The 25,306-nt window shown below is 43.7% G+C and overlaps 1 protein-coding gene across 6 annotated transcripts in view; it reads right to left on the bottom strand.

The window, feature by feature from the left end:
• The window catches only part of CEP250 (centrosomal protein 250), a 53,125-nt gene extending 35,797 nt beyond the window's left edge, over window positions 1–17,328 (bottom strand). Inside the window, exons 1-10 of one of the 6 annotated variants that reach the window (XM_012755112.3) lie at window positions 17,186–17,328; window positions 15,691–15,806; window positions 8,338–8,626; window positions 7,760–7,816; window positions 6,110–6,192; window positions 5,718–5,883; window positions 4,530–4,636; window positions 4,053–4,304; window positions 2,127–2,223; window positions 230–331 (exon numbers count right to left, since the gene is read on the bottom strand). In XM_012755112.3, coding sequence (XP_012610566.1) covers window positions 230–331; window positions 2,127–2,223; window positions 4,053–4,304; window positions 4,530–4,636; window positions 5,718–5,883; window positions 6,110–6,192; window positions 7,760–7,816; window positions 8,338–8,523 — 1,050 coding nt within the window. In that variant the 5' untranslated portion in view covers window positions 8,524–8,626; window positions 15,691–15,806; window positions 17,186–17,328. Of the gene's footprint in view, window positions 1–229; window positions 332–2,126; window positions 2,224–4,052; window positions 4,305–4,529; window positions 4,637–5,717; window positions 5,889–6,109; window positions 6,193–7,759; window positions 7,817–8,337; window positions 8,627–15,690; window positions 15,807–17,180 lie in introns of those variants that run through there. The other 5 variants (XM_012755111.3, XM_012755114.3, XM_012755115.3 and 2 more) reach the window with 5 other exon arrangements.
• Between the last annotated feature and the right edge of the window lie 7,978 nt (window positions 17,329–25,306).

Below are 25,306 nucleotides of genomic sequence, written 5' to 3'. Positions count from 1 at the left end.
AGACCAGAATCCAGCCTCTGGCCTGAGAACTGCAGCAACAACAGGAAAGAGGGCCTGGCCCACCAGACAGTACTCAAACATGAATCCCTTAGGGTTGTAGTCTTCAAATATACTCAGAAAACTCATCCCCATAAGACCCTAAACCCAAACACCTCAGAGACTGGGAATCTAGGAATGACTGAGAGGACTGGGGAGAGGAGTGAGGCATGAACAGGAGGCTTTCCAGTACCTGGGTTATATCCTTGATCACCTGCTGTAAAGACAACTTCTCTTCTTGGGCATTTCTACTAAGAGATGCCTCATGTTCCATAAATTCTGCATGATTTGTCTCCTGAACAGGGAACACAACAGAGCCTCAGAGCAAACTCTCAAAGGAGAAGTTAAAATTCCAGACCTCAAAAAAAGTCTCATTCTGTCTATTCCAACAGCCCCACTTTTTTCCTAACCACATATGAATGCTAATTGTCGTCCAAGGAGTCTAAAGACTATGAGATGTGGTGATTAAAAGTTTAGATTAAGTGATTACAAGTTCCAAATTAGACTGCCTAGATTAGAGTTCTTGATCTATCACTTATTAGCTTGGTAACCTTAGGCAACTGCTTCTTTGAACTTCCTTCTCTTTAAAATGGGAATAATTAACAGCAGCTACTTCACAAGTTTGTTTTGAGGCTTAAATGAAAAAAAAAAAAAGCATGTATTAATAAACTACTCAATTGTGCCTGACATGAGGCAAATGCTCAATAAATGTGTGCTGTTCTCGGATGGGAGATGGCTGCTCTGTTTGCACAGTAGATTGATGCTTGAGATCTAAAGATAACTCAAGAAACTTTTAGCCCCAAAGCTAGAAATAATCTTGAAGACTCAAGATCTCCTTTCTTCCCTCCTATCATGTTTGTGTTAGTGAAAGTCTGAAGACATAGACCTGCAGCTATTTTTAATTGGCCTATACAAAATTTGAATCAATATTTACAAATTGAAAGATTTTAAATAAAAATATTAATTTTCTGGCTTCTCTCAAAAAGTTAACATATAGGCCATACCCAGCCCCCATTTGTACAGGGCAAGAATTTACTGAACTTGAACACTGGATGCCTCCTCTAGATGAGACATTTACTCCTCAGGGTCCCACAATCCCTACCACTTCTCATGGTTTCCTTTATAGTGAGCTCAGGTGTCCCCTGCAGTACTAAAAACTAAATATGACAGCACTAGAAAACCAGAATTCTTACAAGTGAACCCGCTTTGCTCATTTACATTATCCACAGGGTAATGTGGATACTGGAATTGGCAAATTCCTAATATTATATAAAAAGGAATCAAGAAGGCACCAACAAGTCTGGCTCCCAGTTGATCGCAGCTTGGATCAGAAGATTAGGGCTGTGCATATGGATGGGGGACAGGAGCTGCCTAAAATCAGGGACTGAAAATATATAGAGATGAAAGGAAATGTGGAATCAAGCCAAAGATTCTAAGACCCAACCTTAGGGAATCCCCTTGGATAACATTCCTGGCATATGTTAAGCCAGTGACCAAAACCTCACTCCTTCAGAAGACAGACTGCTCAACTACTAAACAGCTCTAGCTGGGGAACAAATGCTACCACCCTATAACTTCTAGCCATTGACATTGGTTTTACCTTAGAAAACATTAAACAAGTCAACTATCTTTTTCCTATAGTCAGTACTTCAGACATGTGAAGGCAGCAACCATGTCTGCATGGGCCTTCAAAGGGCCTCAAGCCCTTTTTCCTCCAGGTTAAACATTACCATACTCCTTAGTTGTTTCCCATATGGCTAGGTTTTCAATCTCTGCACAATCCACTTCCTGGTGACTCACTAATTTGCCAGTGTGTATCTTAATGCATGTGCCACCTCTCTCTGATAAGGACATACTACATACATGTGCCATTGTAGTTTCCCTAGGAATACAGTAGGAATAATAGACAATTAATAATATTTATTTAATAAATGAGTTAATAAATTTTCAGATTCAGCCAAAATTTATTTTTTACCTTTAGATTATTTCATCAAGGAACATTTAACTGGTATCCTGCACTATCTGTCCATAAAGGACAAGAAACCGACAAGCCTACTCTCAATTCCTTTCCAGAACAAAGGATCATGTACCAGGATCTCCACTGTCTCTCTCAGAGCCTTGACCATCTTTTCATAATCTTCATTTTGCTTCTGAGACTGGGTTAGCAGAGCAGAGAGCTCGGTCACCCTAAAGAGAAGAGCATAGCACTGTCACCTGGGCAGCCCAAGCATAGGGACAGAGTGACTATGCAGCACACCCCAGCCCAACACAGACACTCCCACTGCAGCCTCCCCAGAATCCTCTGGGCACCCCCAGCCCCTCTGCACTCCTGAATACCACATGATGCTATAGCCTTGAACTGGAGGGGAAGCAAAAAGCCACTCAGACACATGCAGAGATTTACCACATCTCAGGGCTGGAACACGTGTTTGGGGGCCCAAGAGCTGAAGGAAAGCCCTGGCCCAGGCCCTTCCAGGCCTCGCTTGATCTTGAAGTCAAGCACCCTGAAGCCAATAAGAACATCAGAATTGCCACATGGGATAGTCCCAAGGTCCCTCCAGCCCAAGATTCTGACTCTGATAGTTAAAGGGGGGGAGCAATTTGGAAAAGATTATGGTCAACCTTCTTGATATTAATCTCAAAGTCCAGTGAAATTACCAAATATCTCTATCACTTAACACTGTATCTTAGAGCTTTGTGCTTGGTACTATATGAGTGGATAAATAAATATTTCTTGAATGAATATCATCAAAGAGTTTACATGTTTTTTTGAAAGTCTTAATAATTTTATTCTCTATTATCTCTAAGAGCCTTATCTCATTGTATGGTCATTCATTTAATTACTGTATCACTCAACAAACATTTATTGAGTTTCTACCATATAGCAGGTAGAATACAAAACACTAGAGACACAAAAGTTACTAAGACATCGTCTCTGTGTTTCTCAGTGCCTCCAAAAGCAAAAACAAAACAAAATAGTACTGCAATTTATGTATACCACCAACAGGTGAAGACACAATCCTAGTCATGAGGCACAAACTGAACTTTGCCTTGAGATTTAATGTGGCTTATGTTCCTGCCCCTCTTATCATCAATTTTTAAAAAACTATTTTACTATAATCTCCAAATTAAAACATCCTGCCCAGGCCGGGCGCGGTGGCTCACGCCTGTAATCCTAGCTCTCTGGGAGGCCGAGGCAGGCGGATTGCTCGAGGTCAGGAGTTCGAAACCAGCCTGAGCAAGAGCGAGACCCCATCTCTACTATAAAATAGAAGGAAATTAATTGGCCAACTAATATATATACAAAAAATTAGCCGGGCATGGTGGCGAATGCCTGTAGTCCCAGCTACTTGGGAGGCTGAGGCAGGAGGATTGCTTGAGCCAGGAGTTTGAGGTTGCTGTGAGCTAGGCTGACGCCACGGCACTCACTCTAGCCTAGGCAACAAAAGCGAGACTCTGTCTCAAAAAAAAAAAAAAAAAAAAAAAAATCCTGCCCAGAAAATAAATAGATAAATAAATAAAAGAATCTAAATAATCAATGAGATTAATGCTATAACAAGCAGGTAAAAAGACCACAGGGGCATAATAATTTAGTAGGCTACTGAGGTCAGAGAAAGTTTTAAAGACAAGGTGACATTTCAACTATGCCTTAAAGGATAAGGCAGAGAGAAAAGGGAAGGAGGCATTCCAGGCTAAGGTCAGCATGTACAAAGGCAAGGAAGCATGGAAGAGCTAGGCTGCTCTGGGAATGACAAGTAGTATGGTGTTGACAGAGGATGGAGTCATAGCCAGCTCTATAAATCAACAAGAGAGAAACTGAGCTGCAAGATAGTCTGAAGGCAATCAGCAACAAGCCCCAACTGTCGAATCAGGTTTCAAACTAGACTCCCTCTGACATATCTCCTTTCCTTCCCATAGTAGAAATACTCTTGGCATCTCTCTTTCCTATTCCTAGCCCTCAAAGGGAACAAACTTTCCCCCAGTGAACCCTTCCTGGGATCCCCAGGCCATCTTACCGGTCCTGAAGTTCAGCCTTCTCCAGATCCCCTTGACTCTTCAGCTGTATTAACTCCTGGCTCTTCTCATGGGCTTCCTTCTCCAGCTCCTGGGACTTGGCTAGTAGCAGCAGCAGCTGGGCTGGCTCCCTCCCATCTACCTTCCCAGAGCCATTGGATTCCCAAGACTGTGCTCCCACGGTCAAGCGTAGACAACAGGTCAACAGGGATCCTGAAAGCCTCACATGCTCAGCCTTTAGCTCTGTTAGATCTCTGAGTACAAGCAAGGAAAAGAGTAGATTCCAATAGGGACCAGGGAAGGCAGCATGGAGATCATGCCCAATGAAGCCTGAGGAGCAGGTCTGAGAAAAATCTTTTGACCCCAACAATACCAGCTCTCCTTCCCACCCCATCTCCACCCCTACTCCCAATCACTCCACTGTCATAAGTCCAGAATTGGTAGGGACAAATCTTCTCCCTTCTTATCCCCACACTGACCTGTCAGTAGCTGACTTCATTTCCAGGAAGTGACGTCGGAAGGTGACCACCTGCCGCCATAGACCAAGAAGGCGGCCATGCTCCCCTTTCAGGTAGCCCTTGAAGAACTGTGTGTTCAGAAACCCAGGTCATACCAAAGTGGAGAGGACTATCTTTTGATAATGCAAGATTACTGGATTCCTCCTGACTACTAGGGGGAAGGAAGGAGGGACTTACATGAAATAGCTTATGAATGTCTATTCAGGTTATGCCAAGGAGTTTAATAAAGTTGGCAGTGAGAGTCAAGAGGCCAAAGGGCCTAGGACGGTCCATGGCCTTCCCGTCAGCTAGATTAGAAAAGGATACACAGTAGCTACTTAACAAATTGGAGGGATTACCATATACTTTTTAGGAAGAGTAAATGATATAATATATAAATCACCTTGCACAGAGCAAAGGCTCAAGAAACAGTTGTTTCCTTTAGCTGTTATCTGAAAATTTCCCAGGACCCAAAACTGTTGTTCTTGGGTTTTGTTTTTTTTTTGAGACAGTCTTACTCCATTGCCCTGAGTAGAGTGCTGTGGCATTAGCCTAGCTCACAGCAACCTCAAATTCCTGGGCTCAAGTGATCCTCCTGCCTCAGCCTCCCGAGTAGCTGGGACTACAGGTGTACACCATGATGCTCACCGAATTTTTCTATTTTTAATAGAGACAGGGTCTCACTCTTGCTCATGCTGGTCTCAAACTCCCAAGCTCAAGTGATCCTCCCGCCTTAGCCTCCCAGAGTGCTGGGATTACAGGTGTGAGCTACCATGCCGGGCCCAAAACTGGTTTTTCTTCCCCATTTAATTTCAGTATCTATTCTACCTCCTTAGCATCTAGATATGCAGACCTCCAGACCAGGGGAATCAGTAAAAGCTTTCAGATCCATCTAAAACCTAAGCTAGTCACTTTTGCAGGAACAGAGTTGCTTTGAGTGTCAGACCACCTGCCAGCAAAACCCAGACTAGGCAGGAAATGGCAGAACTAAGCTGAAGGCCTGAGCAGGGCAAAGCTGCCAGTGTGGACAGGTAAGGATGGTCAGAGACTTTAAAAGCGACTGTTCAGTTTCCATCCAAGTCCTAAAGTTAACCTCCTCTAGCACTGACCAGGGCAGCATCCAGAGTGTACAGCCCTCTTCTCACTGTTCTAGCCCCCTGTTTTTCCTACCTCCTGCTCCATGCGCCACTGGCTCTCCTTCCTCATTAGTTCATCCCGGGCCCGGCTCCAGTCCACTGTCAATTTTTCCACATCTTCCCGAAGGGCTTTATTCACCACGTCAGCTTTTTCCATGTGCAGTTGAAGCTGGGTGTTCACCTCTGCTAGACTCTCACACCTGCACTAGGGAGGGGTAAAAGCAAGTGCAAAATAAAGGTCTGGTCCAACCCTTGGACCTCTTGGGAATAAGACGGCAATCACAAGAATTTTCCATTGCTGGGAATTAGAGGGCTAAGGCTGAAGTCTATGGCTCTAATCCATGTTACCCCTCAGGACTGAAGTTTCCCATCAGCCTTCTCCACCCACTGGCCAATCACCCAGTCAGAGACTTTGGGGTCCATCACCTCTGTTGCTCCTCCTCCAATCGGATTAGCAGATGTTCCAGGTTTGGCTCCTCTACACTTTCCCACCTCTGAGGGATCGGTCCCTGTGCCAGATAGAGAAAAACCTTGTTTACTTCCAAAGAGGACTTCATTCAGACCAATTCCCTGATGCTCCCTTCTATAGCAGCCATGTTCTTTTATTCTTTCTCCCTTTTGTTAGCAATATGCTTCTTTTCTCAATCACTGCATCCTGAAAGTAAATCTACCAGATCCCTTGCTCCAAAAGTGAACCAATGACTTATTCTGAAAGATGGCCTTTGATAGTGAAAAGAATTTTCAACTTAAGAAGCATAAAATAAGGCCAGGCCTGGTGACTCATGCCTGTAATCCGAGCACTTTGGGAGGCTGAGATGGGAGGCTTGCTTAAAAAAAAAAAAAAAAGCATAAGATACATCTTTCACTAATGGCCTTTATTCTACCACAGTAATTTTTGGATCTCGGGAAATTAATTAACTTCTTGGAGCTACAGTGTCTTCAGCTACAAAATGAAGGTGATGTCATTCTCCTCAGAAAACTGCTTTGCAGATTAAATGACACAATTACAGATGCTCCTTGACTCACAATGCAGTTATGTCCTCATAAACATTTCATATATCAAAAGCATGTTTTCAACTTATCATATTTTCAATTTAATGATGGGTTTATCCAGACATCTTCATTGTAACTGAAGGAGTGTACTGAGTATGTATAGTTTCTGCATCATCACAAAGTCTAAAAATCGTAAGTTGAAGATCATAAGTTGGGGACCACCTGTATATGACAATGCCTAATAGTGCCTGGCCTTCATAGAAGGTGCTCAGTAAGTTTTGGTTCTTTCCTTCCTGTCAGAGAACTTTTCTTAGGGGAATGTAGAACAAAAGTAAATGGGTTTTTCAAAGCCAGTTCTACCCAGACAGCAGCACAAGTATAACCTTGCACCACAAAGGGATAAAACAGATAAACACGGGCCGGGCACGGTGGCTCACGCCTGTAATCCTAACACTCTGGGAGGCCGAGGCGGGCGGATTATTTGAGCTCAGGAGTTTGAGTCCAGCCTGAGCAAGAGCGAAACCCTGTCTCTACTATAAACAGAAAGAAATTAATTGGCCAACTAAAAATATATAGAAAAAATTAGCTGGGCATGATGGCACATGCCTATAGTCCCAGCTACTCAGGAGGCTGAGGCAGAAGGATTGCTTGAGCCCAGGAGTTTGAGGTTGCTGTGAGCTAGGCTGACGCCATGGCACTCTAGCCCAGGCAAAGTGAGACTGTCTCAAACAAAACAAAACAAAACAAAACAAAACAAAACAAAACAAAACAAAACAACCAGATAAACACTGACACCTGCTGGAGGAACGAAGCACCTCTTCCCTCTAATTCCACATTCCTTCCAATCTAATTAAGTCTCCTGAAGCTACATTTCCTTATCCTTAGAATTAAGGGCTGGAATCTGACAGGCCAGCTAGGCCTAGTGAAGATATCAATATGATAAAGCTCTTAGGGGCTGAAGAAAGAGAGACTTCTACCAAACACTCCCTTTTTCACACCTCAGCCTCTTTCAGTTGGCAAATGAAACCTAATAAGTATATTCACTGAGGACTCAAGGGGAGCATAGAACTCGGCTTCACTTACTCCAGTGGCTTCCAGCTGCTTTTCCAGCTCTTGGCACCAGCTCCGGTACTGCAACACCTGAGGCAAACAGAGCAGGCCCTGGGCAATGGACATAGCTAGCAAAAGTAGCCCAACCCAAAGGCCCCCGAGGATCTCAGGCAAACCTGCTATGAACAGGGGAACTGGGTGGTGATAGTGAAGTAAGGCCGTAACATCTTATAGCTTCTATCTGGGCATTTAAATAATACTTTCTATATGTCTCTTGTATGGGAGAGACAAAATTATGGACTTAGAACCTAGAAAACTTAGGGTCAGGTCTTAGCTCTAGATTAGGTGAGCAAATCTGGGCAACTAATTTAACCTTCATGAACAACATCTTTAAAATAAATACAATACATACCTAATGGAATACTTGTGAGCATTAAAGGAGAAGCTGTGTATGAAAGCTAGGTGGTCTGGGACCTGACCAATCTAGGTGGGCCATTCCCATGACATGGCTCTGCCTCCCACAACCCTTACCCACCTTGGCACCCAGCTCTAGGTGCCAAGGTGAGTGAGAATTGTTCTCTTTTCCCCTCCCAAAAGGGAAGCTGCCTCACCTTGGCCTGCAGCTTCCTCACGAGGGTTGCTTGCCTCTGTTGGGCCTCCTGGGAATTCTTCAGCTTCCGCCAGGAGGCTGCCTGATTCTCTGCCATCTGCTGCTGTAGTGCCAGCACTTGCTCCTCTAGTACCAGCTGCAGCGATTGGGGCTTCATGTTGTTCAACCCAGGACTTCTTGTCTCCATGGGAGTGCCAGATAATAAGTTCACAGGTCCCTATGCCACCGGAGACTGTTTGCTCCCAGTAAGGCTTCTAACCATTGCTATGCCACTTCAACCTCTTCTTGAGCTAGGGACCAAAGCACATAGTAAAATTAAAAGGACTGTCTAAATGACTCAAATTTATTCAGCAAATGTTTATTAAGCCTGACAAAGCTGGGCTAGACAAAGTAAATAGGTTCACTACAAGACTCCTCAAAACCTTTAAAATAAGATGGACCTTGATCTCTAAGAGGGGACTAGGATAGCCATCATTTCCCAAATTTAACTGACCATGAGACAAGCTCACAAGACTAGTGTTTCCTGGCGTGCCTTCTGGAACTCTGCACTAAACCAAGAGCTCCTGCTTTGTCACTGCATCCCTAGTGCCTGGCTCAGTGAACCATAAACATGTGTTGAATGAATCATTGAAGGTGTTCTGAATCTAGCAGGGGAAATAGACACAATTATAATACAATGTTGTGTATGTAATAATAGAGACCTTACAGGAGAGTATGGGAAAACAAAGGGCACTTAACTTGGCTTGGGGGGTTATGACCTATGTGAATCATCATCACCACCATCACCATAGTTAATATTTGCTGAGTCCTCCTATAGGTCAGTAACTTTGTCAAGTCCTTTATATGCATTATATTTATCTTCACAAGAATCTTGAAACCTTCCAACGCCTTCCCTTTACATTTCACCATAGGTACTATTATAACTCTTTATATACAGATGAGGAAACTGAGGCTTAGAAAGGCTAAGTAACTTGTATCAGGTCACACAGATGACATTTAGTTGATGAAGGATTTGAACACAAGTAGTCTGACTTTCTGACAAAGAAAAGAAGTAGCAGGTATTTCAGGCAAGGGATCCAGAATAGAAGGAAGAAGGAACCAGTTGCAGCAGGATGGCAAACTTTCCTTCCCCACCAGGAGCTGGGCCCAAATGGGGCAACAGGCCACCCACAGGCAGGAGAGGCCAGCCTAACAGTGACCTTCAGAGATACCCAGAGAGGGGAAGCACAGTGGTAAATAAGAGTTTGGGTACTAGTCCAAGCTCTGCCTGTAATGGGCTCTGTGACCTCAGGCATGCTACTTCCCTTTCAGTTTCCTTGTTCAAAAATCACCTACACGAACTCTGAGTTCCTTAGGCCTCTAAAACACACAAGTATCCTATATCCTGGGCAGGGAGGAGAGTTCTCTCATTTTATTAACCCTAAGATTCCAAGTAATATTTATATTTCCAACTACCTATCAAGAAAATAATATATATAGCAAATGCAAATCTAACATTTGCACATACATTGGAAGATGAAAGAGCCCCAAATCCTTTTACTACACCAAACTGGTGATTTCCTACATCCTGGCTCAAACACGAATTCCTATCACATCCTCCCAAATGAACCCAGGAAGAGTTCATCACTTTTATAGCTATACACACACACACAGAATATATATTCTACTGTCTACATTGCATTTTATTATCATTTTTTGTCTATCTTCTCTACTAATCCATGAGTGTCTCAAAGGCAGGAGTTGTCTAATTCATTTTAATCATTAGTAGGTGGTCAGTAATGCATAACGAAGAAGTGCGTGAGCCTCACTCCTGGAAGATCTAAACCCTAGGCCAGAGATTACAAATCAGTGGCCTGCTGGCTCTTTTCAACCAAACGATGTTTTTTAAGAATGTTTTTTGTTTTGTGTTTTTTTTGAGACAGAGTCTCGCTTTCGTCAGCCTAGCTCACAGCAACCTCAATCTTCTGGGCTCAAGCAATCCTCCTGCCTCAGCCTCCCAAGTAGCTGGGACTACAGGCATGCGCCACTATGCCCGGCTAAGTTTTTCTATATATATTAGTTAGCCAATTAATTTCTTTCTATTTATAGTAGAGACGGGGTCTCGCTCTTGCTCAGGCTGGTTTTGAACTCCTGACCTCGAGCTATCCACCGCCTTGGCCTCCCAGAGTGTTAGGATTACTGGCGTGAGCCACCGCGCCCGGCCAAGAATGGTTTTTAAGAATTCAAATTAAGTGCCAACATTTACCATTGGGAGAACACACATAAAAATCTATATTTCTGACTCCTTTGGAAAACCAGAACATCTAGTGACCCTTAACCCATATTCACACAAGGCAAGGACCAGCTACAGTTGAATAGTGCCTGCCCCCTTTAGCTAGGGCACGTGCTCTCCAGTTCACCACAGCCTCCCCCACCCACGGCCTATTCTCTCTCTCACACTGATAGCAGATTTCAGTTGTCATTTATCATTGTGATAGTGTTACTGTTTACCTTAAATAGAGTTATAGAGGAAAACTCAGCTTACCACTTTATATTACCTCCTGGGTAGCTAAAGATACTTGAGTTTGTAGAGCCTATGCTAGGCAGTAAAAAAGTACGCTAAGTAGGAAGAACAAAGTGGTACCAATACACTAGGCTGCCTCTTCCTAGCCTATGAACCAGGGTAATACAACCTTCCCCCAAACTCTAAACATCTTCCTTTTCTGCCCTTCCTTTCCACCCAGGCTGTGTAACCAACTCACCATGGCTCTGTAAAATGCTGCCTCTGCTGAGTTCTATGAAGCTCAATCCCTTTCTGCTGGTTAGAGGCACAGACCTTCCAGGAAACTGCTATTTTACTCCAGGATTTCTGCCAACACTCTACCAACAATAAGAGTAGATCTGAGCTGCTTCAGGGGAACCAAGGAGCCTTTTCTCTCCTAATACTATGAGGGTTGAGCCATACTTTTGCACACAGTGGGAATTTCAGAGGCCCCAAAGGCCCCCTCACCCTCCTTTGAATCCCTATCCCAATATATTAGGTTGAACCATATGAAATTGCTAATATTCACCCATTGTTTTTTGTCTACAAAAATGGCAATTTTCTGTAGTTCAACCTAATATATCTGTAAGCAGTTCTGCCACAGTTCTAAGAATTCTTATTAAATCTTCTCTTAGGATAAGGCTACCAGTAACATCATACAATCTTATTTTACAGATAAGTAAAATAAGGCTTGCAGAGATGAATGTCATTTTATTCATATTTTGTTTATATGTCCCACTTATCTCAAAAAAATAACTTGAAATTATAGCAAATATACCATACTAGGTCAGGTGTGGTGGCTCACACCTGTAATCCCAACATTTTAGGAAGCCAAGGCAGAAGGATTACTTGAGGTCAGGAGTTCAAGACCAGCCTGAGCAATATAGCAAGACCCCGTCTCTACAAAAAATAATAAAAATTAGGGCATGGTGGCACACACCTGTAGTCCTAGCTACTAAGGAGGCTGAGACAGGAGGATCACTTGAGCTCAGGAGTTTGAGGCTGCAGTGAGCTACAATTGTGCCACCACACTCTAGCCTGGGAGACAGAGTCTCAAAAAAAAAAGTATATATATATATATATATAGAGAGAGAGAGAGAGAGACATACACCATACTGATGTAATATGTTACTAATAGGGGAAACTGGATCCAAGTTATAAGAAAGTCTCTGAACTATGCAATATTTTTGTAAATCTAAAATTGTTCAAAAAAATAGTTCATTTAAAAAAAATGCTTTGAAATGTTTTAAAACCAAACCAATCCTCATAAAACTAAAATTAATTAAAACAAAAATAAAGAAGAGGAGACAGAGAAAAATTACATCAGGAATCTTTCTGAAATTGAGATTTGGTTCTGAGCTTCCTCAAGACAAAGTACAGCACCCTTTTATTAACACCCAGTCAGATCAGCCAGGGAATAAACTAGCAGAGCTCCAAAGGTATAACAGTTTCCAATGTCCCTCAGAAAAGGAAAAGGTCAGTAGCTGGCAAATGGTAACAAACTAGATTGCACTCAAATGAGATGACAAGTGTCAATCTACCTTGTAAACCATAAACCACTGAATAGTTATCATTACTGCAAGAAAAGGGAAAAGATTCACTTTTTTTTTATACACTAATTTATCCCATAAACACTCATGAATTCCAACTCAGTACCAGGAGTCTGGTACAGTGGTACAGAAATGAACAAGACCTACTTCCTACTTTTTCTAGGAATCAGGCTGGGAAGGGCAGCAACCTTACTAAAAGCCAGTAGCTACCCATGAGCCCAGGGTAAGTGACACAAGAGTGATATAAATTATGTATTTAGTGCTCCCTTGTCCAAAATACTCCAAAAGGAGTACTGAAATAAAGTTTAAAAGTGAAGCAACAACACCTAAACTTGCAGTAGAGGATTAAATGCCACAAGGACTAAGATGTGGACTAGTATTATTACCGTGTTTCCCTGAAAATAAGACAGGGTCTTATATTTAGTTTTCCTCAAGAAGATACCCTAGGGCTTATTTTCAGGGGATGTGGGTTTTTTTAAGTACAGTACAACAATCTACATTTATTCAAATATAGTTAAGTCATCTTCTTCTGGAACATCATCATAACTCTCCAAACCCCGAATTCCATCCTGAATTTCTTGCAACTCTATTTCCTTTAGAACCATTGGCCCCAATCTCTCATGTCGAGCAATAGAGCTCTCATGGGGCAGATGAGAAGGGTTGCTCCTCATCTTTACTGCTCTGTGACGAAATGCATGGGTTGTGCAGATACGCTGCATAGCTGCGCCCATCACTAGGTCTTATTTTCGGGGTAGGGCTTATATTGCACAAATGCTTAGAAATCCTGCTAGGGCTTATTTTATGGGTAGGTTTTATTTTGGGGAAAACATGGTAAACAGAATTTGTCACAGAAAAAGGAAAAACACTGGAGAACACAAATATTTTATTTCCTAAGCAAGAAACTATGGCATAGATATTTGTGTACAGAGACAATTTCTGTTTATTATTCCAGAAAAAAAATTAGCATGTAGCTCCTTATATAAATCTCATGTGTGGCCCCTCCCCCTGTTCTCCTCCCAGTCTCTCTGGCCTCTCCCACTCTCTGGCTCCTCCTCATCTCCCCAACATCCAAAGGTTAGAGGGCTCTGGCTTCAGACCTCTTCTCCACCTAACAGCTCTCAGTGTTACATCTCCAGCCCACGACTCCCTCTTGGTTTTTTTATGAACCCACTCCACACTGCTATACTAAATCCAAACATCTACTGTATTTAACTTCTCCACATAGATGTCTCACAGGCTTCTCAAACTTAACTGTCCAAACTGAATTCCTGCTCCTCTGATCTTCCCCATTTCAGTAAATGGCAATCCCATCCTTCTGGCTGCTTAAGCCAAAAGCCTTAAGATCATATTTACTCCACTCTCCCAAAACCTATAACCAATCCATCAGCAAATCCTGTTGACTCTACCAGATCCTGTCACTTTTTGACTGCTCACTACCACCATCCTCAGCCAAGCCTCCCTCTCTTGCCCAGTATGATAGCTTTAAAATATGTCCACAAATTCTTTAATATTCCTTTTGTCAAGAGGTGGAGCCTGGCCGGGCGCTGTGGCTCACGCCTGTAATCCTAGCTCTTGGGAGGCCGAGGCGGGCGGATTGCTCAAGGTCAGGAGTTCAAAACCAGCCTGAGCAAGAGCGAGACCCCGTCTCTACTATAAATAGAAAGAAATTAATTGGCCAACTGATATATAGGGAAAAAATTAGCCGGGCATGGTGGCGCATGCCTGTAGTCCCAGCTACCCGGGAGGCTGAGGCAGAAGGATCACTCGAGCCCAGGAGTTTGAGGTTGCTGTGAGCTAGGCTGACGCCATGGCACTCACTGTAGCCTGGGCAACAAGCGAGACTCTGTCTCAAAAAAAAAAAAAAAAAAAAAAAAAAGAGGTGGAGCCTAATTCTCTCCCCTTGAATATGGGCTGGAATAAAGTTAAATACAGTAGAAATGACATCAGAGACAAGGTCATAAAAGGTACTATGGCTCTTTGTTCAGTCTCACTGAGTCTCAGTCTTTCTCTTTCCCTTTCTCTCTGATTACTTTCTCTGTCGGAAGCCACCCACCATGTCCTGAAGACTGAGGACCTACAGGCAACCCTGGGAAAAGGCCCAGAGGTAAGGAAGTGGGGACTCCTGTCAACAGCCCTGTGAGTGAGCCATCTTGGAAGCAGATCCTCCAGCCCATTAAAGCCTTCAGATGATGGCAACTCCAGCCGCCAGCTTGACTACAGCCTCAAGACAGTTGCTAAGCCAGAAACATCCCACTAATCCTCTCCCGGATTTGTGATCTACAACAATATATGAGATAATAAAAGACTGTTGTTTTAAACTGCTCAACTTAGGGGTAATTTCTTTCTTGCACAGCAATAGATAACTAATGCACCTGGATTACTACAAAAGCTTCCTAGATGGTAATGATGCTTTCTAAATTTTATTTTTTCTACAGAGTAGTCAGAGTGATTCCTTTAAAACAGATCATGCCACTCAGAACCCTCCAATGGCTACTCTGAGTAAAAACCAAAATCCTTATAATGGCCTATAGGGTCCTAATTATTCAGCCCTAGCCCTTAATTGTTTTAATGCCATTTCCTACTCCTCTGCCCTTTGCTCACATCACTTCAGCACACTGTCCTCCTTGCTATGCCAGTTTAGAACACGACAATCTCAGGGCCTCTTCCTGCAGTTATCTTCATGATGTGCTCCCTTACCACCACCTTCAAGTCTCTGTTCAAACGTCAACTTCCCAGTAAATTATTCCCTAACCACCCAATATAAAATACTGTCACCCTTCTCCACACACTGGTATTTCTATTTACCTTCCCATGCTTTTTCTGTCCCTAATTACTAGATATAATACATCTACTAAAATGTAAATTCCACAAGTGCAAAAATATTGTTTTATTGAACGCTTGTATTTCCAGCTCCTAAAACAGTACCTGGGGCCGGGCACAGTGGCTCATGCCTGTAATCCTAGCTCTCTGGGAGGCCGAGGCTGGTGGATCACTCAAGGTCAAGAGTTCAAAACCAGCCTGAGCAAGAGTGAGACCCTGTCTCTACTAAAAATAGAAAGAAATTAATTGCCCAACTAAAAATATATAGAAAAAATTAGCCAGGCATGTTGGCACATGCCTGTAGTCCCAGCTACTTGAGAGGCTGAAGCAGAAGGATTGCTTGAGCCCAGGAGTTTGAGGTTGCTGTGAGCTAGGCTGATGCCACGGGACTCTAGCCCAGGCAACACAGTGAGACTATCTCAAAATAAATAAATAAATAAATAAAAATAAAATAAAATAGTACCTGGGATATAACGGATGTCCATTAAAAATTTAATTGACTGACAATATAAGGACATTAGGTAACATGATCCAGATTATCACCAATGGTCTTGCAGAATCCTGACAGAATCCTGCCATCTAAAAAGCAAAAAACAGGTCACATACAATTTGTACAGTTCTATACCCTCTCACAACAATCACAATCTTCATTAAAACTCTTCGAGATAAGATTATTGCCCTCATTTTACAGACAAGAAAACTAAGTCTCAAAATATGGAAGGGATACAGCTGGTCCGTGGTAGAGCAAAGATTGAACCTCAATCTGATTCCAAATTCTATGCTCTCTCCATTGCATTAGCTGCCTCCTAAAGTACAAACTATGAAATCACAGCTCTGTGAGGGGCACTTCCTAAAGGATGAGAAATAATGATACCTAGGTCTGCAGTTTGCTGATGGAAAAGGAGCAAAGAAAAGTAGAATGTGACTGAAGGAACAGAGGGCACACCAGTACGATGACCCAGGTTCTAGCCTTAGTTTTGTTATGAACTCATTCCATAAATTTGGAGTCATCAACTGTCCCTTCTCAGTAAACTGTGGATAATAATCCAAGACTCCATAACGCATGGGGCTAATGTAAAGATCAATTCAACAGATGTTCACCAAACCCAAAGGCAATGGAATGAAGTTATCACTTGTTCTGGGGGCAGTTTCCCAGCTCTACCCACTTATGAGCTGTGGGACTCCAGGTAAATTACTTGACCTGTGAGTGCCTTGGTTTCTTCATGTGTAAAATGTGAAGATATAGAACCCACTTCACAAAATTGCCATGAGGATTAAATGGGCCTTTACAGGTAACACATTTAGCAGCACCTGACACTTTGTGACTATTCTGTAAACATTAGCTATTACTGTTATCATCAGGTGCTAGACTCTGGGATATAGAGATGAAAAAGGTAAGGCATAACGTCTAACGAACGAGCTCATGGTGTCAAAACCGGGCAGGAAAAGTAACTCGGTGCAATGAGTGCAAACACCGAGAAACAAATGTAGCTGCGCCTGGAGAGCGCGGCTTAGATGCGATATTGAGTTGTGTCCTAAAGAATGAGAGTTCCAGAGTCAGGCGCAGGAGGAACTGGGCTTTCGGACAGATCACGTGCAAAGCCACCAGGGCACAGGGAGCTGCAAAGGTCTGGGACGCAGAGAGCGAGATGCGCGGGAAATGCAGTGACTTAACCACCCGGGACTGTAGGCTACAGGATACGAGGACCGGGAAGTTCTCTTTCTGCACCCACTGGAGCCCACTGGAGCCCACAGAGGTGGCGGCTGCAGGGAGCTGAAGCAAGTCAGCCGGCAGCCCTAGGACGAGTACCAGTCCCTCTCTGGGCCTCAGGTAGCTCCCAGGTAACGGGAGGCCGCTGCCCGAACTGGATTCCCTCAGGCACCCTAGGCGGGCAGGTCTCCGGGCCTCGGACCGTTAACCCAGGCACCTCCCGCCTGCCCCTGAGGCCCCACCTCACCACGCTCGACTCCTGCAGATTCCCAGCGTATTCCTCAGCGCGGGAGCCGCTAGAGCGGCTGCTAAGGCCCGGCGGGGGCGGGGGCGGGGGCCCACCGCCCGGCTGAGGCCCAGACCCCGCCCCCCCAACTTCCGTCCTCCCGCCCCGCCGAGTAGGGCGCCTATGGGTAGACTGCGCCGGGAAAGGGGCCTCCCGCCATGTTGGGTATTGGCAGACGATGTACCAAAGAGGCCCAGAAGGAAAGGGGGGGTTATATTGAGATGTAAAATCCATCGCCTGAAATGAGGACAGAGATTCTGGATTCGAGAAAGGGAGGTTTGGGAAAAAACTTGCCCTCGATCATCTCATTTTTGAGCTTCAGAGTTACATACTGCGCATGTGTAAAGGTCGGCAGGTTCTAAGTGCGCCTGCGCACTGCCTTACCTACGGCCCGGGGTACAATTACAACTCCGAGAAAAACAAGGAAACCGGTTACTGGGTAGCGGTAAAACCTGCATGGAGTTCAGTGCTGGGGCTTTCTCATGTTTTACCCATAAGCTCAAAGCGGCTTCAGGCAACAGCACAACACTTACAGCAGAGTTACTTGGTGTCGTTTGGAACGCTCAGCGCCCCGTTTCGTCTACATGTCTTTGCTCCATGCGTTACCTTTGCCTGTTCTAAATCCTTCCAGGGAGCTGGGGTTTGTCTAATTTTCTGTTTAAGCCTGACTTCTAGAGAACTTTTTCTTCCCTGTATGACCCAGACATTAATCCCATAACATTTTGTGCATAAATTACCAATTCACTTTCTAAAAATTGTAAATTCCATTTACCTGCCCTTCCTCTCACTCAGTGGTTCTCAATTTTTAGTAGGGATTTTTTTTTAAAAAGTGGAGAACTTCTTAACTGAAGACTCTCAGATTCCACTCCTAAAGAATCAGTAAACCAGGGGTGGAGCCCAGGAATCTGCACTCCAGCAAATATCCCAGGTGATTCTGATACATTGGGAACATATTTTAGAAAGGAAGCACTGCATGAGGCTGTGAGCTCCCTTAGGGTAGAGACTGTGACTTGGTCATCTCTGACTGCAGCACCCAGCACAAGGCCTGGTACAAAATAGGTGCTCAGTATAAGTGTTGATGGAATAGATAAGTGGATGAATTGATACCAAGAGTGAGACAGTCATCAAACCTCTGGTTAACCCTCAGCCAAAGGTAACCTGAGAAGGGAACACTGTTAAGAGCTATGTTGTATCTTTCTTCTCTAAGAACGCAAAAAGTTCTCAATAGCTACTTTGAGAAATAGAGAAAGTAAGTGGGGAATAAAGGGGGTTAGGAAGGACACTGGTTCTAAAAGGTAGTCTATGGAGAGAGAGAAAAAAAACATCTCCAGGCATCAGAGAAAAAGAGGCAAATAATTAGTGGTGTAGGTTTCCATCCTCCCATAAAAGGAACTGTGCGAGAATCAAGAATGTTCACCGCAATAATATTTGAAATAGAGAAAAATAAAACAACCTGAATGTTATACACATTAAGCTTTTTTCTGCCTCTTTTCTTTCTTACACATATTCTGCTCTCTACCTTGATTACTTTTCCACCAGCTCTTGGTTTAGTTGATACCTTCCCCTCCTTTGGATCTCAGCTTAAATGGTACTTCCTCAACTAGATCTTCCCTGATCATGCTATCTAAAGTAATACTTACCCTGTATTTTCTGTTATAGTCCTCTGTGTCTTTCATAACACTTTCCACTTATTATTTTGTTTACCTATTAACTTTCTCCCCCTCTAAAATTTAAGCTTCATGTGGATAGGAGACTTACTACTAGCATTTAGCAGAGAATCTGACACGTAGTAGGTGCTAAATGAATGAAGTCAGCCTCAATGTTATAAAGTTTAATGACATAAAATCCATCAGCAAACTAGACAATATACTTTAAGACTATGAGGAGTAAAGTGGTTTCAGACTACAAAGACATGCCAATAAAGAGTAAGTGGAATAAAAGAGAATCAAAACCAAATAGTAATCTTTGATCTCTGTTAAGGCATATTCATTCATTCATTCTCTTATTTATTTATTCATTCACCCAGCAAACATTTATTGAACATTGATTATGTTCTAGTATCAGTTAATAATACAATGTATTAATGGCAAGTTGGAAATTGTATCAAAACATAATAAAGTAGTACAACTGGGCATCCTCTGGGCCAAAGCAGAAAGTGGAGTTAGCTGATGTATGAAAGTGGGTAACTCTGCCCCCTAGAGGTTCTCTAGGCATAGAGAGTACACTACATCAGCCTTCAAATATCCTGCAAAGTGCAGGGAACATTTGAGACATGCAAACAACAGCCCTATAAAATACAAACTAGACACAATTCAGTGCTCAAGTCTCATTCCAGTCCTAGCCTCTACTCACTGACCAAGTCACTCTAAGTGACCTACTCACCCACACTAGACGCTTCTTTAAGTGGGTGGCATCTTTTCACCACTACTCAGGGCCTGGGCAATAAAGGATGTTCAGTCACAGCTCCCTCAAGACCAGGTCCTCTCCTTCCTCAAATATGGCCCTTAATTATTCTAACAATAGTATTTATTGGCTGCTCATGTGACACGGCAACTGAACTTTAAGATTCTGAGTAAGAACCAAGCAGAGGAACATGGTAGAACGAACACTGGACTTGAGTCAGACACATTCACCTGGGGTTGAACTCTAGGCTTTGCCTTGTGTTTTTTTGTTTGTTTGTTTTAGTTTTGGGTGTTTTTTTTTTTATTTTTTTTATTTTTTGAGACAGAGTCTCGCTTTGTTGCCCAGGCTAGAGTGAGTGCCGTGGCGTCAGCCTAGCTCACAGCAACCTCAAACTCCTGGGCTCGAGTGATCCTTCTGCCTCAGCCTCCCGGGTAGCTGGGACTACAGGCATGCGCCACCATGCCCGGCTAATTTTTTATATATATATCAGTTGGCCAATTAATTTCTTTCTATTTATAGTAGAGACGGGGTCTCGCTCTTGCTCAGGCTGGTTTTGAACTCCTGACCTTGAGCAATCCGCCCGCCTCGGCCTCCCAAGAGCTAGGATTACAGGCGTGAGCCACAGCGCCCGGCCTTGGGTGTTTTTTTGATTTTTTTTTTTTTTTTTTTTTGAGACAGCATTTCAATCTGTTACCCAGTCTGGAGCATAGCAACTCACTGCAGCCTTAAACTCCTGGGCTCAAGTGATCCTCCTGCCTCAACCTCTGGAGTAGCTGGGACTACATATGTGCACCACCACACCTGGCCAATTATTTAAAAAAATTTTGTAGGGATAGGGTCTTGCTATATTACTCAGTCTGGTCTCAAACTCCTGGCCTCAAGTGATACTCTCACCTCAGCCTCTCAAAGTGCTGGGATTACAGGCATAAGGCACTGCACCCAGCCTAGTTTTTGCTGGCTTGTTGTTGTTGTTTGTTTGTTTTAAGAGACAAGGTCTCACTATGTTGCCAAGGCTGCAGTGCAGAGGCTGCTTCATAGATCACTGCAGCCTTGAATTCATGGGGTCAAGCCATCCTCGTGCCTCAGCCTCCTGAGTAGCTAGAAGTACTGATGTGTCCCCTGCACCTGGCTTGCCTTGTGTTCTTGAGCAACCCATTTTCCCTCTCAGAGCCTCAAATTCCTCAGCAGAAAAATGAAGATAACAATGCTTACTTACTATGGTTCTTACGTGCAAATGGAAGATGGAATTAGATGGAGGAAGGGAGGAGTAGGAAGGAGTCCAACAAGGATCTGAGGTTTCTGAGCTCAAGAATGACAATAAGGTTTCCAGGTCCCTAACTGTTAACAGTGGCTAGAGAGATTGAATTGGGTAGAGAGAGGGGAAATTTCTCTTTTAATTTTATAAACTTTGGTATTGTCTGAATTTGTTTTCAGTGAACATGATTTAATTTTATAATTAAATATATTTTATATGGATGGATATCACACACCAATAAAAAGGTTTTTTTAAAGCTTCTATTACTATATAATATTCATGGAAAATCATCCAGGACAGTGGTAAGAGTGGTTGCTTCTAGGAAAGACTGGAAGACCCAGGGTCTGGGGTGGGAGGGAGATTTTTCCTTGTACATTCTTTTGTACTGTTTGAATTTTTAAATTGTGAATTCTTAGTACTTTTCTTTCTAATTGTATTACTTTTTAAGACTTTTAGGATTTTTTTTTTTTCTTTTGAGACAGAGTCTCACTTTGTTGCCCAGGCTAGAGTGAGTGCCGTGGCGTCAGCCTAGCTCACAGCAACCTCAAACTCCTGGGCTCAAGCGATCCTCCTGCCTCAGCCTCCCGAGTAGCTGGGAATACAGGCATGCGCCACCATGCCCGGCTAATTTTTTCCCTATATATTAGTTGGCCAATTAATTTCTTTCTATTTATAGTAGAGACGGGGGTCTCGCCCTTGCTCAGGCTGGTTTCGAACTCCCGACCTCGAGCAATCCGCCCGCCTCGGCCTCCCAGAGTGCTAGGATTACAGGTGTGAGCCACCGCGCCCGGCCAGAGTTTTAGGATTATTTTTAAAAAGAAAAAGAGGCCGGGCGCGGTGGCTCACGCCTGTAATCCTAGCACTCTGGGAGGCCGAGGCGGGCGGATTGCTCGAGGTTGGGAGTTCGAAACCATCCTGAGCGAGACCCCGTCTCTACTAAAAATAGAAAGAAATTAATTGACCAACTAAAAATATATATACAAAAAACTAGCCGGGCATGGTGGCACATGCCTGTAGTCCCAGCTACTTGGGAGGCTGAGGCAGGAGGATCGTTTGAGCCCAGGAGTTTGAGGTTGCTGTGAGCTAGGCTGACGCCATGGCACTCACTCTAGCCTGGGCAACAAAAGTGAGACTCTGTCTCAAAAAAAAATAAAATAAAATAAAAAGAAAAAGAAAAAATATTTTAAGTAAAGAATAGAAGTGAAAAATATATTGTTATTTTGTTCATAGTCCCCCACCGAACAGACAGAAACACACAGACACCCACAAAATTTCCAGCTTCAGATTGTAGTACAGGTATTCGCAGCCTAGCAGGAGGGGTTGACCCCTCCCGAAAGCCTGCTCTTTAGCCCTCTGACAAGGTGCAGCTCCGGAGGAGCTCAGTAGGGGGAGCCATTGAGAACTCGCCCCCTGAGTAGTGGCCATTGCTGGGAACTTCAAAAAATACAAACCTTACTTTTCTGGGTGGGGAGCAGGTTTAAAATACACACACACACACACACACACACACACACACACACCCCAGAATGATGGCTGGGATGAGGGTGAGCAGAGGTAGCTCTGCTCTTGCTGGGGCTCTCTGGGCTCTTGTGAGTTGGGACAGCCCAAGCCCCGCAGATTAGAAGGACCATGAAACTCTGAGCCCTCCGCCCAGCCAGCCCCTAACCTGTAGGGTGGTCAGTCCTCCCTTGCTGTGGGAAGAGCTCTGGATTTAGAGTCAGGACTCGAGTGGAATCCTAGCTCTGCCATTTCTAGCCATGTAAATTTGGACCAGTCACTTAACTACTCAGAGTCTCAATTTCCTCATTTATGAAACGGAGTTTTGTAGGTTTTTTGTTTTTTGGGGTTTTTTTTTTTTTTTGAGACAGTGTTGCTCTGTTGCCCTGGGTAGAGTGCAATGTCTCAACATAGCTCACTGCAACCTCAAATCTCCTGGGCTCAAGCAACTCTCCTGCCTCAGCCTCCTGAGTAGCTGGGGCTACAGGCATGCGCCACTACTCCCGGCTAATTTTTCTATTTTTAGTAGAGATGGGGTCTCATTCTTGCTCAGGCTGGTCTCATGTGATCCTCCCACCTCGGCCTCCCAGGTGAGGAGAGATGGACAGATCTTGGGAGGTTCAGATAGCATAATGAATAGGAAACCATTTTGAAAATTGCTAAGTGCTTGAAAAAAGCAAGGGATTATTATCATTGTTTAGCTCACTGTTTGCTCATCTGTGAAATAGGGATAATAATACTCTGGCTTTATAAGGATGTTTTGTAGGGCACCAGTGAGATAATGGATGGGGAGACATTATGAAAGTTAAAGGCTCTACATAGTAGAAAGGATTGTAAAGATTATTTCCATGCCAGTGGCTCCCTGAGGCTCCCATCCTCTACCTCAAGTTTAACATTAATATTGCTGACAGGAGAGGGGGAGGCAGGGGGACATGGGGGACCCAGGGACGCTGTGTCCCAGTAATTAAACATGTCGGGACTGAAGCACTGCCAGCGGCAGCATCTGGTTGCAATTACCAGAGGGGACCAAAGTGATTAGTCACCTTTATAGTGAGAGCCAGGCAGGAACCCTGGGCTCCTCCCTGGAAAGGGCTTCTAACCCAGCTCAGAGTCCCTTTCCCTGCTCCCACCCCATTTCTCCCTGGTCCTCACACAATAACCCCTAGCCTGAGCCTCCTCCATGTCCCCAAAGTCCTAGCCCATTGGGTGAGACCCTGGCTGAAAGTCAGGAATACTGTGACTTCCCCCACTACCCTATCACTTCTTGTGTTTCTGGAGGCCAGATTAGGATTTTTTGGTATAAAATGTATTGAAGCAGGAATTAGGCTTAAAAAGTAATTAAAAACCTTTCTGAATTTCAATTTCTTTATCTGTAAAATGGGGGTACTGAGCACTTTCATCATAGGGTTGTTATGAAGATAAGTAAGATAATAATGCAATGGAATACAAAGGCCAGAGTGGTTGGCTAAGTAAGTGCTCAAAAATTAGTAGTTATCATTAATATTTGCCAGGTATTAGGATAATCACTTTTTATTCATCTCATTGAATCCCCACAAACATGCTGCAAGGTAAGCACTGTCATTCCTGTTCAGAGTTTCAGAGAAGTTTAGAGGAGTCCCAAGATCACGCAATGTGTAAATAGCAGAACCAGGATTTAAACCAGGTCTGCCTGTCTCCAGATCCCTTGCTCTTTATCAAACCACTCATAGGATCTCGTGATTGTTTGACTCCTTCATCTCTTCATTCATCACTTGCTGGAGCTTACAAAATGCCTAATAAGTGGCAAGACAGAATGCCTCCCTTTAAGGAACTCAGAGTCCATCAAGGAAGATGTGCTACATCTACACCTTAAAGTAGAAAATGATGATTTTTGTATATACGGGCCAGTTAGAGATCCATTCCTTCATACAACTTGTACTAAGAATCTGCTATGTGCTGGGTCCTGTGCCGAGTACTGGAAATAACTGAAAGGTAAATGTGATACAGTCTAGTCATAGTCTAATGGAGGAGACAAGTATGTAAGTAAATTATTATAGTTATAAGAAATTAGGTCATTTATGATAAGATGTGAAAAAATGCACAGAGTGGAAGAAATGAACTGTTGGAGTAGGGGCAGAGGCAGAGTCAGAGGCTCAATAAACTTTGAGCTGCTGATACATAAAGGTGCACAGAAAATGTGTGATGGTGGTTCAGGAGGAGTGTGCGCTTTCTGGGGGAGGAGGGAAGGCTGCGTGGAGGAGGTGGTACAGGGATTGGCACTTGTTCAACTGGTAGGTCTGAGGTAGAGGGAGGTTTGAACCAGAGAGATCCTGGAAACCAAGAAGCCAGTTTTAAGGGAATTACAGCTGTACAAGCAGTGAGGAGGACGGGGACAATGATTGAGGCAGTGGGGATGGAGCAGTGGAAGGAATGCCAGGGAGGACTGGTTAAGTGGGGATAAGTCTGAAGCATTATGAATCTGGACATGAATCTGGAGGGACAGTAATGAATTCAGCTTTTCCTTAAAGCTCTCTGAGAGGTGCATTGGTCCTTTGAGATGGGGAGGTGGGGCTCTACTGCTTTTTCTGACCTAGGAGCACTGGCTGAAGGTTGGAGTGGCCAAGTTATGCTGCTGTGCTCTAGAGATCAGTGAATGCCTGGGAGTGTCACCATGAAAAGACTGCTCAGGCGCTTGAACACTCCAGCCATTAGTTCCATCTTCTTTTATTCATCAAACACTTACTGAGCTTCTACTCTGCCAGGCTATGCTGGGAAACCAACCTTGTGACCTTAGAGTATGAACATATCTCTACTGGGTAGGTCCAAAGAATCTCAGATGAAGGAGGAAGCCTACCTGACTGATGCTTCTCCTGCTGTTTTCCCTCCGACAGTATGACAAGTGTTGGGGTTTTTTTATTTGTTTGTTTGTTTGTTTGTTTGTTTTGAGA

The sequence above is a fragment of the Microcebus murinus genome, chromosome 16 (assembly GCF_040939455.1).
Source record: "Microcebus murinus isolate Inina chromosome 16, M.murinus_Inina_mat1.0, whole genome shotgun sequence".
NCBI lineage: Eukaryota > Metazoa > Chordata > Mammalia > Primates > Cheirogaleidae > Microcebus > Microcebus murinus.
The sequence above is the reverse complement of the archived record's forward strand: the minus strand, read 5'-3'. Positions and strand labels throughout refer to the sequence as shown.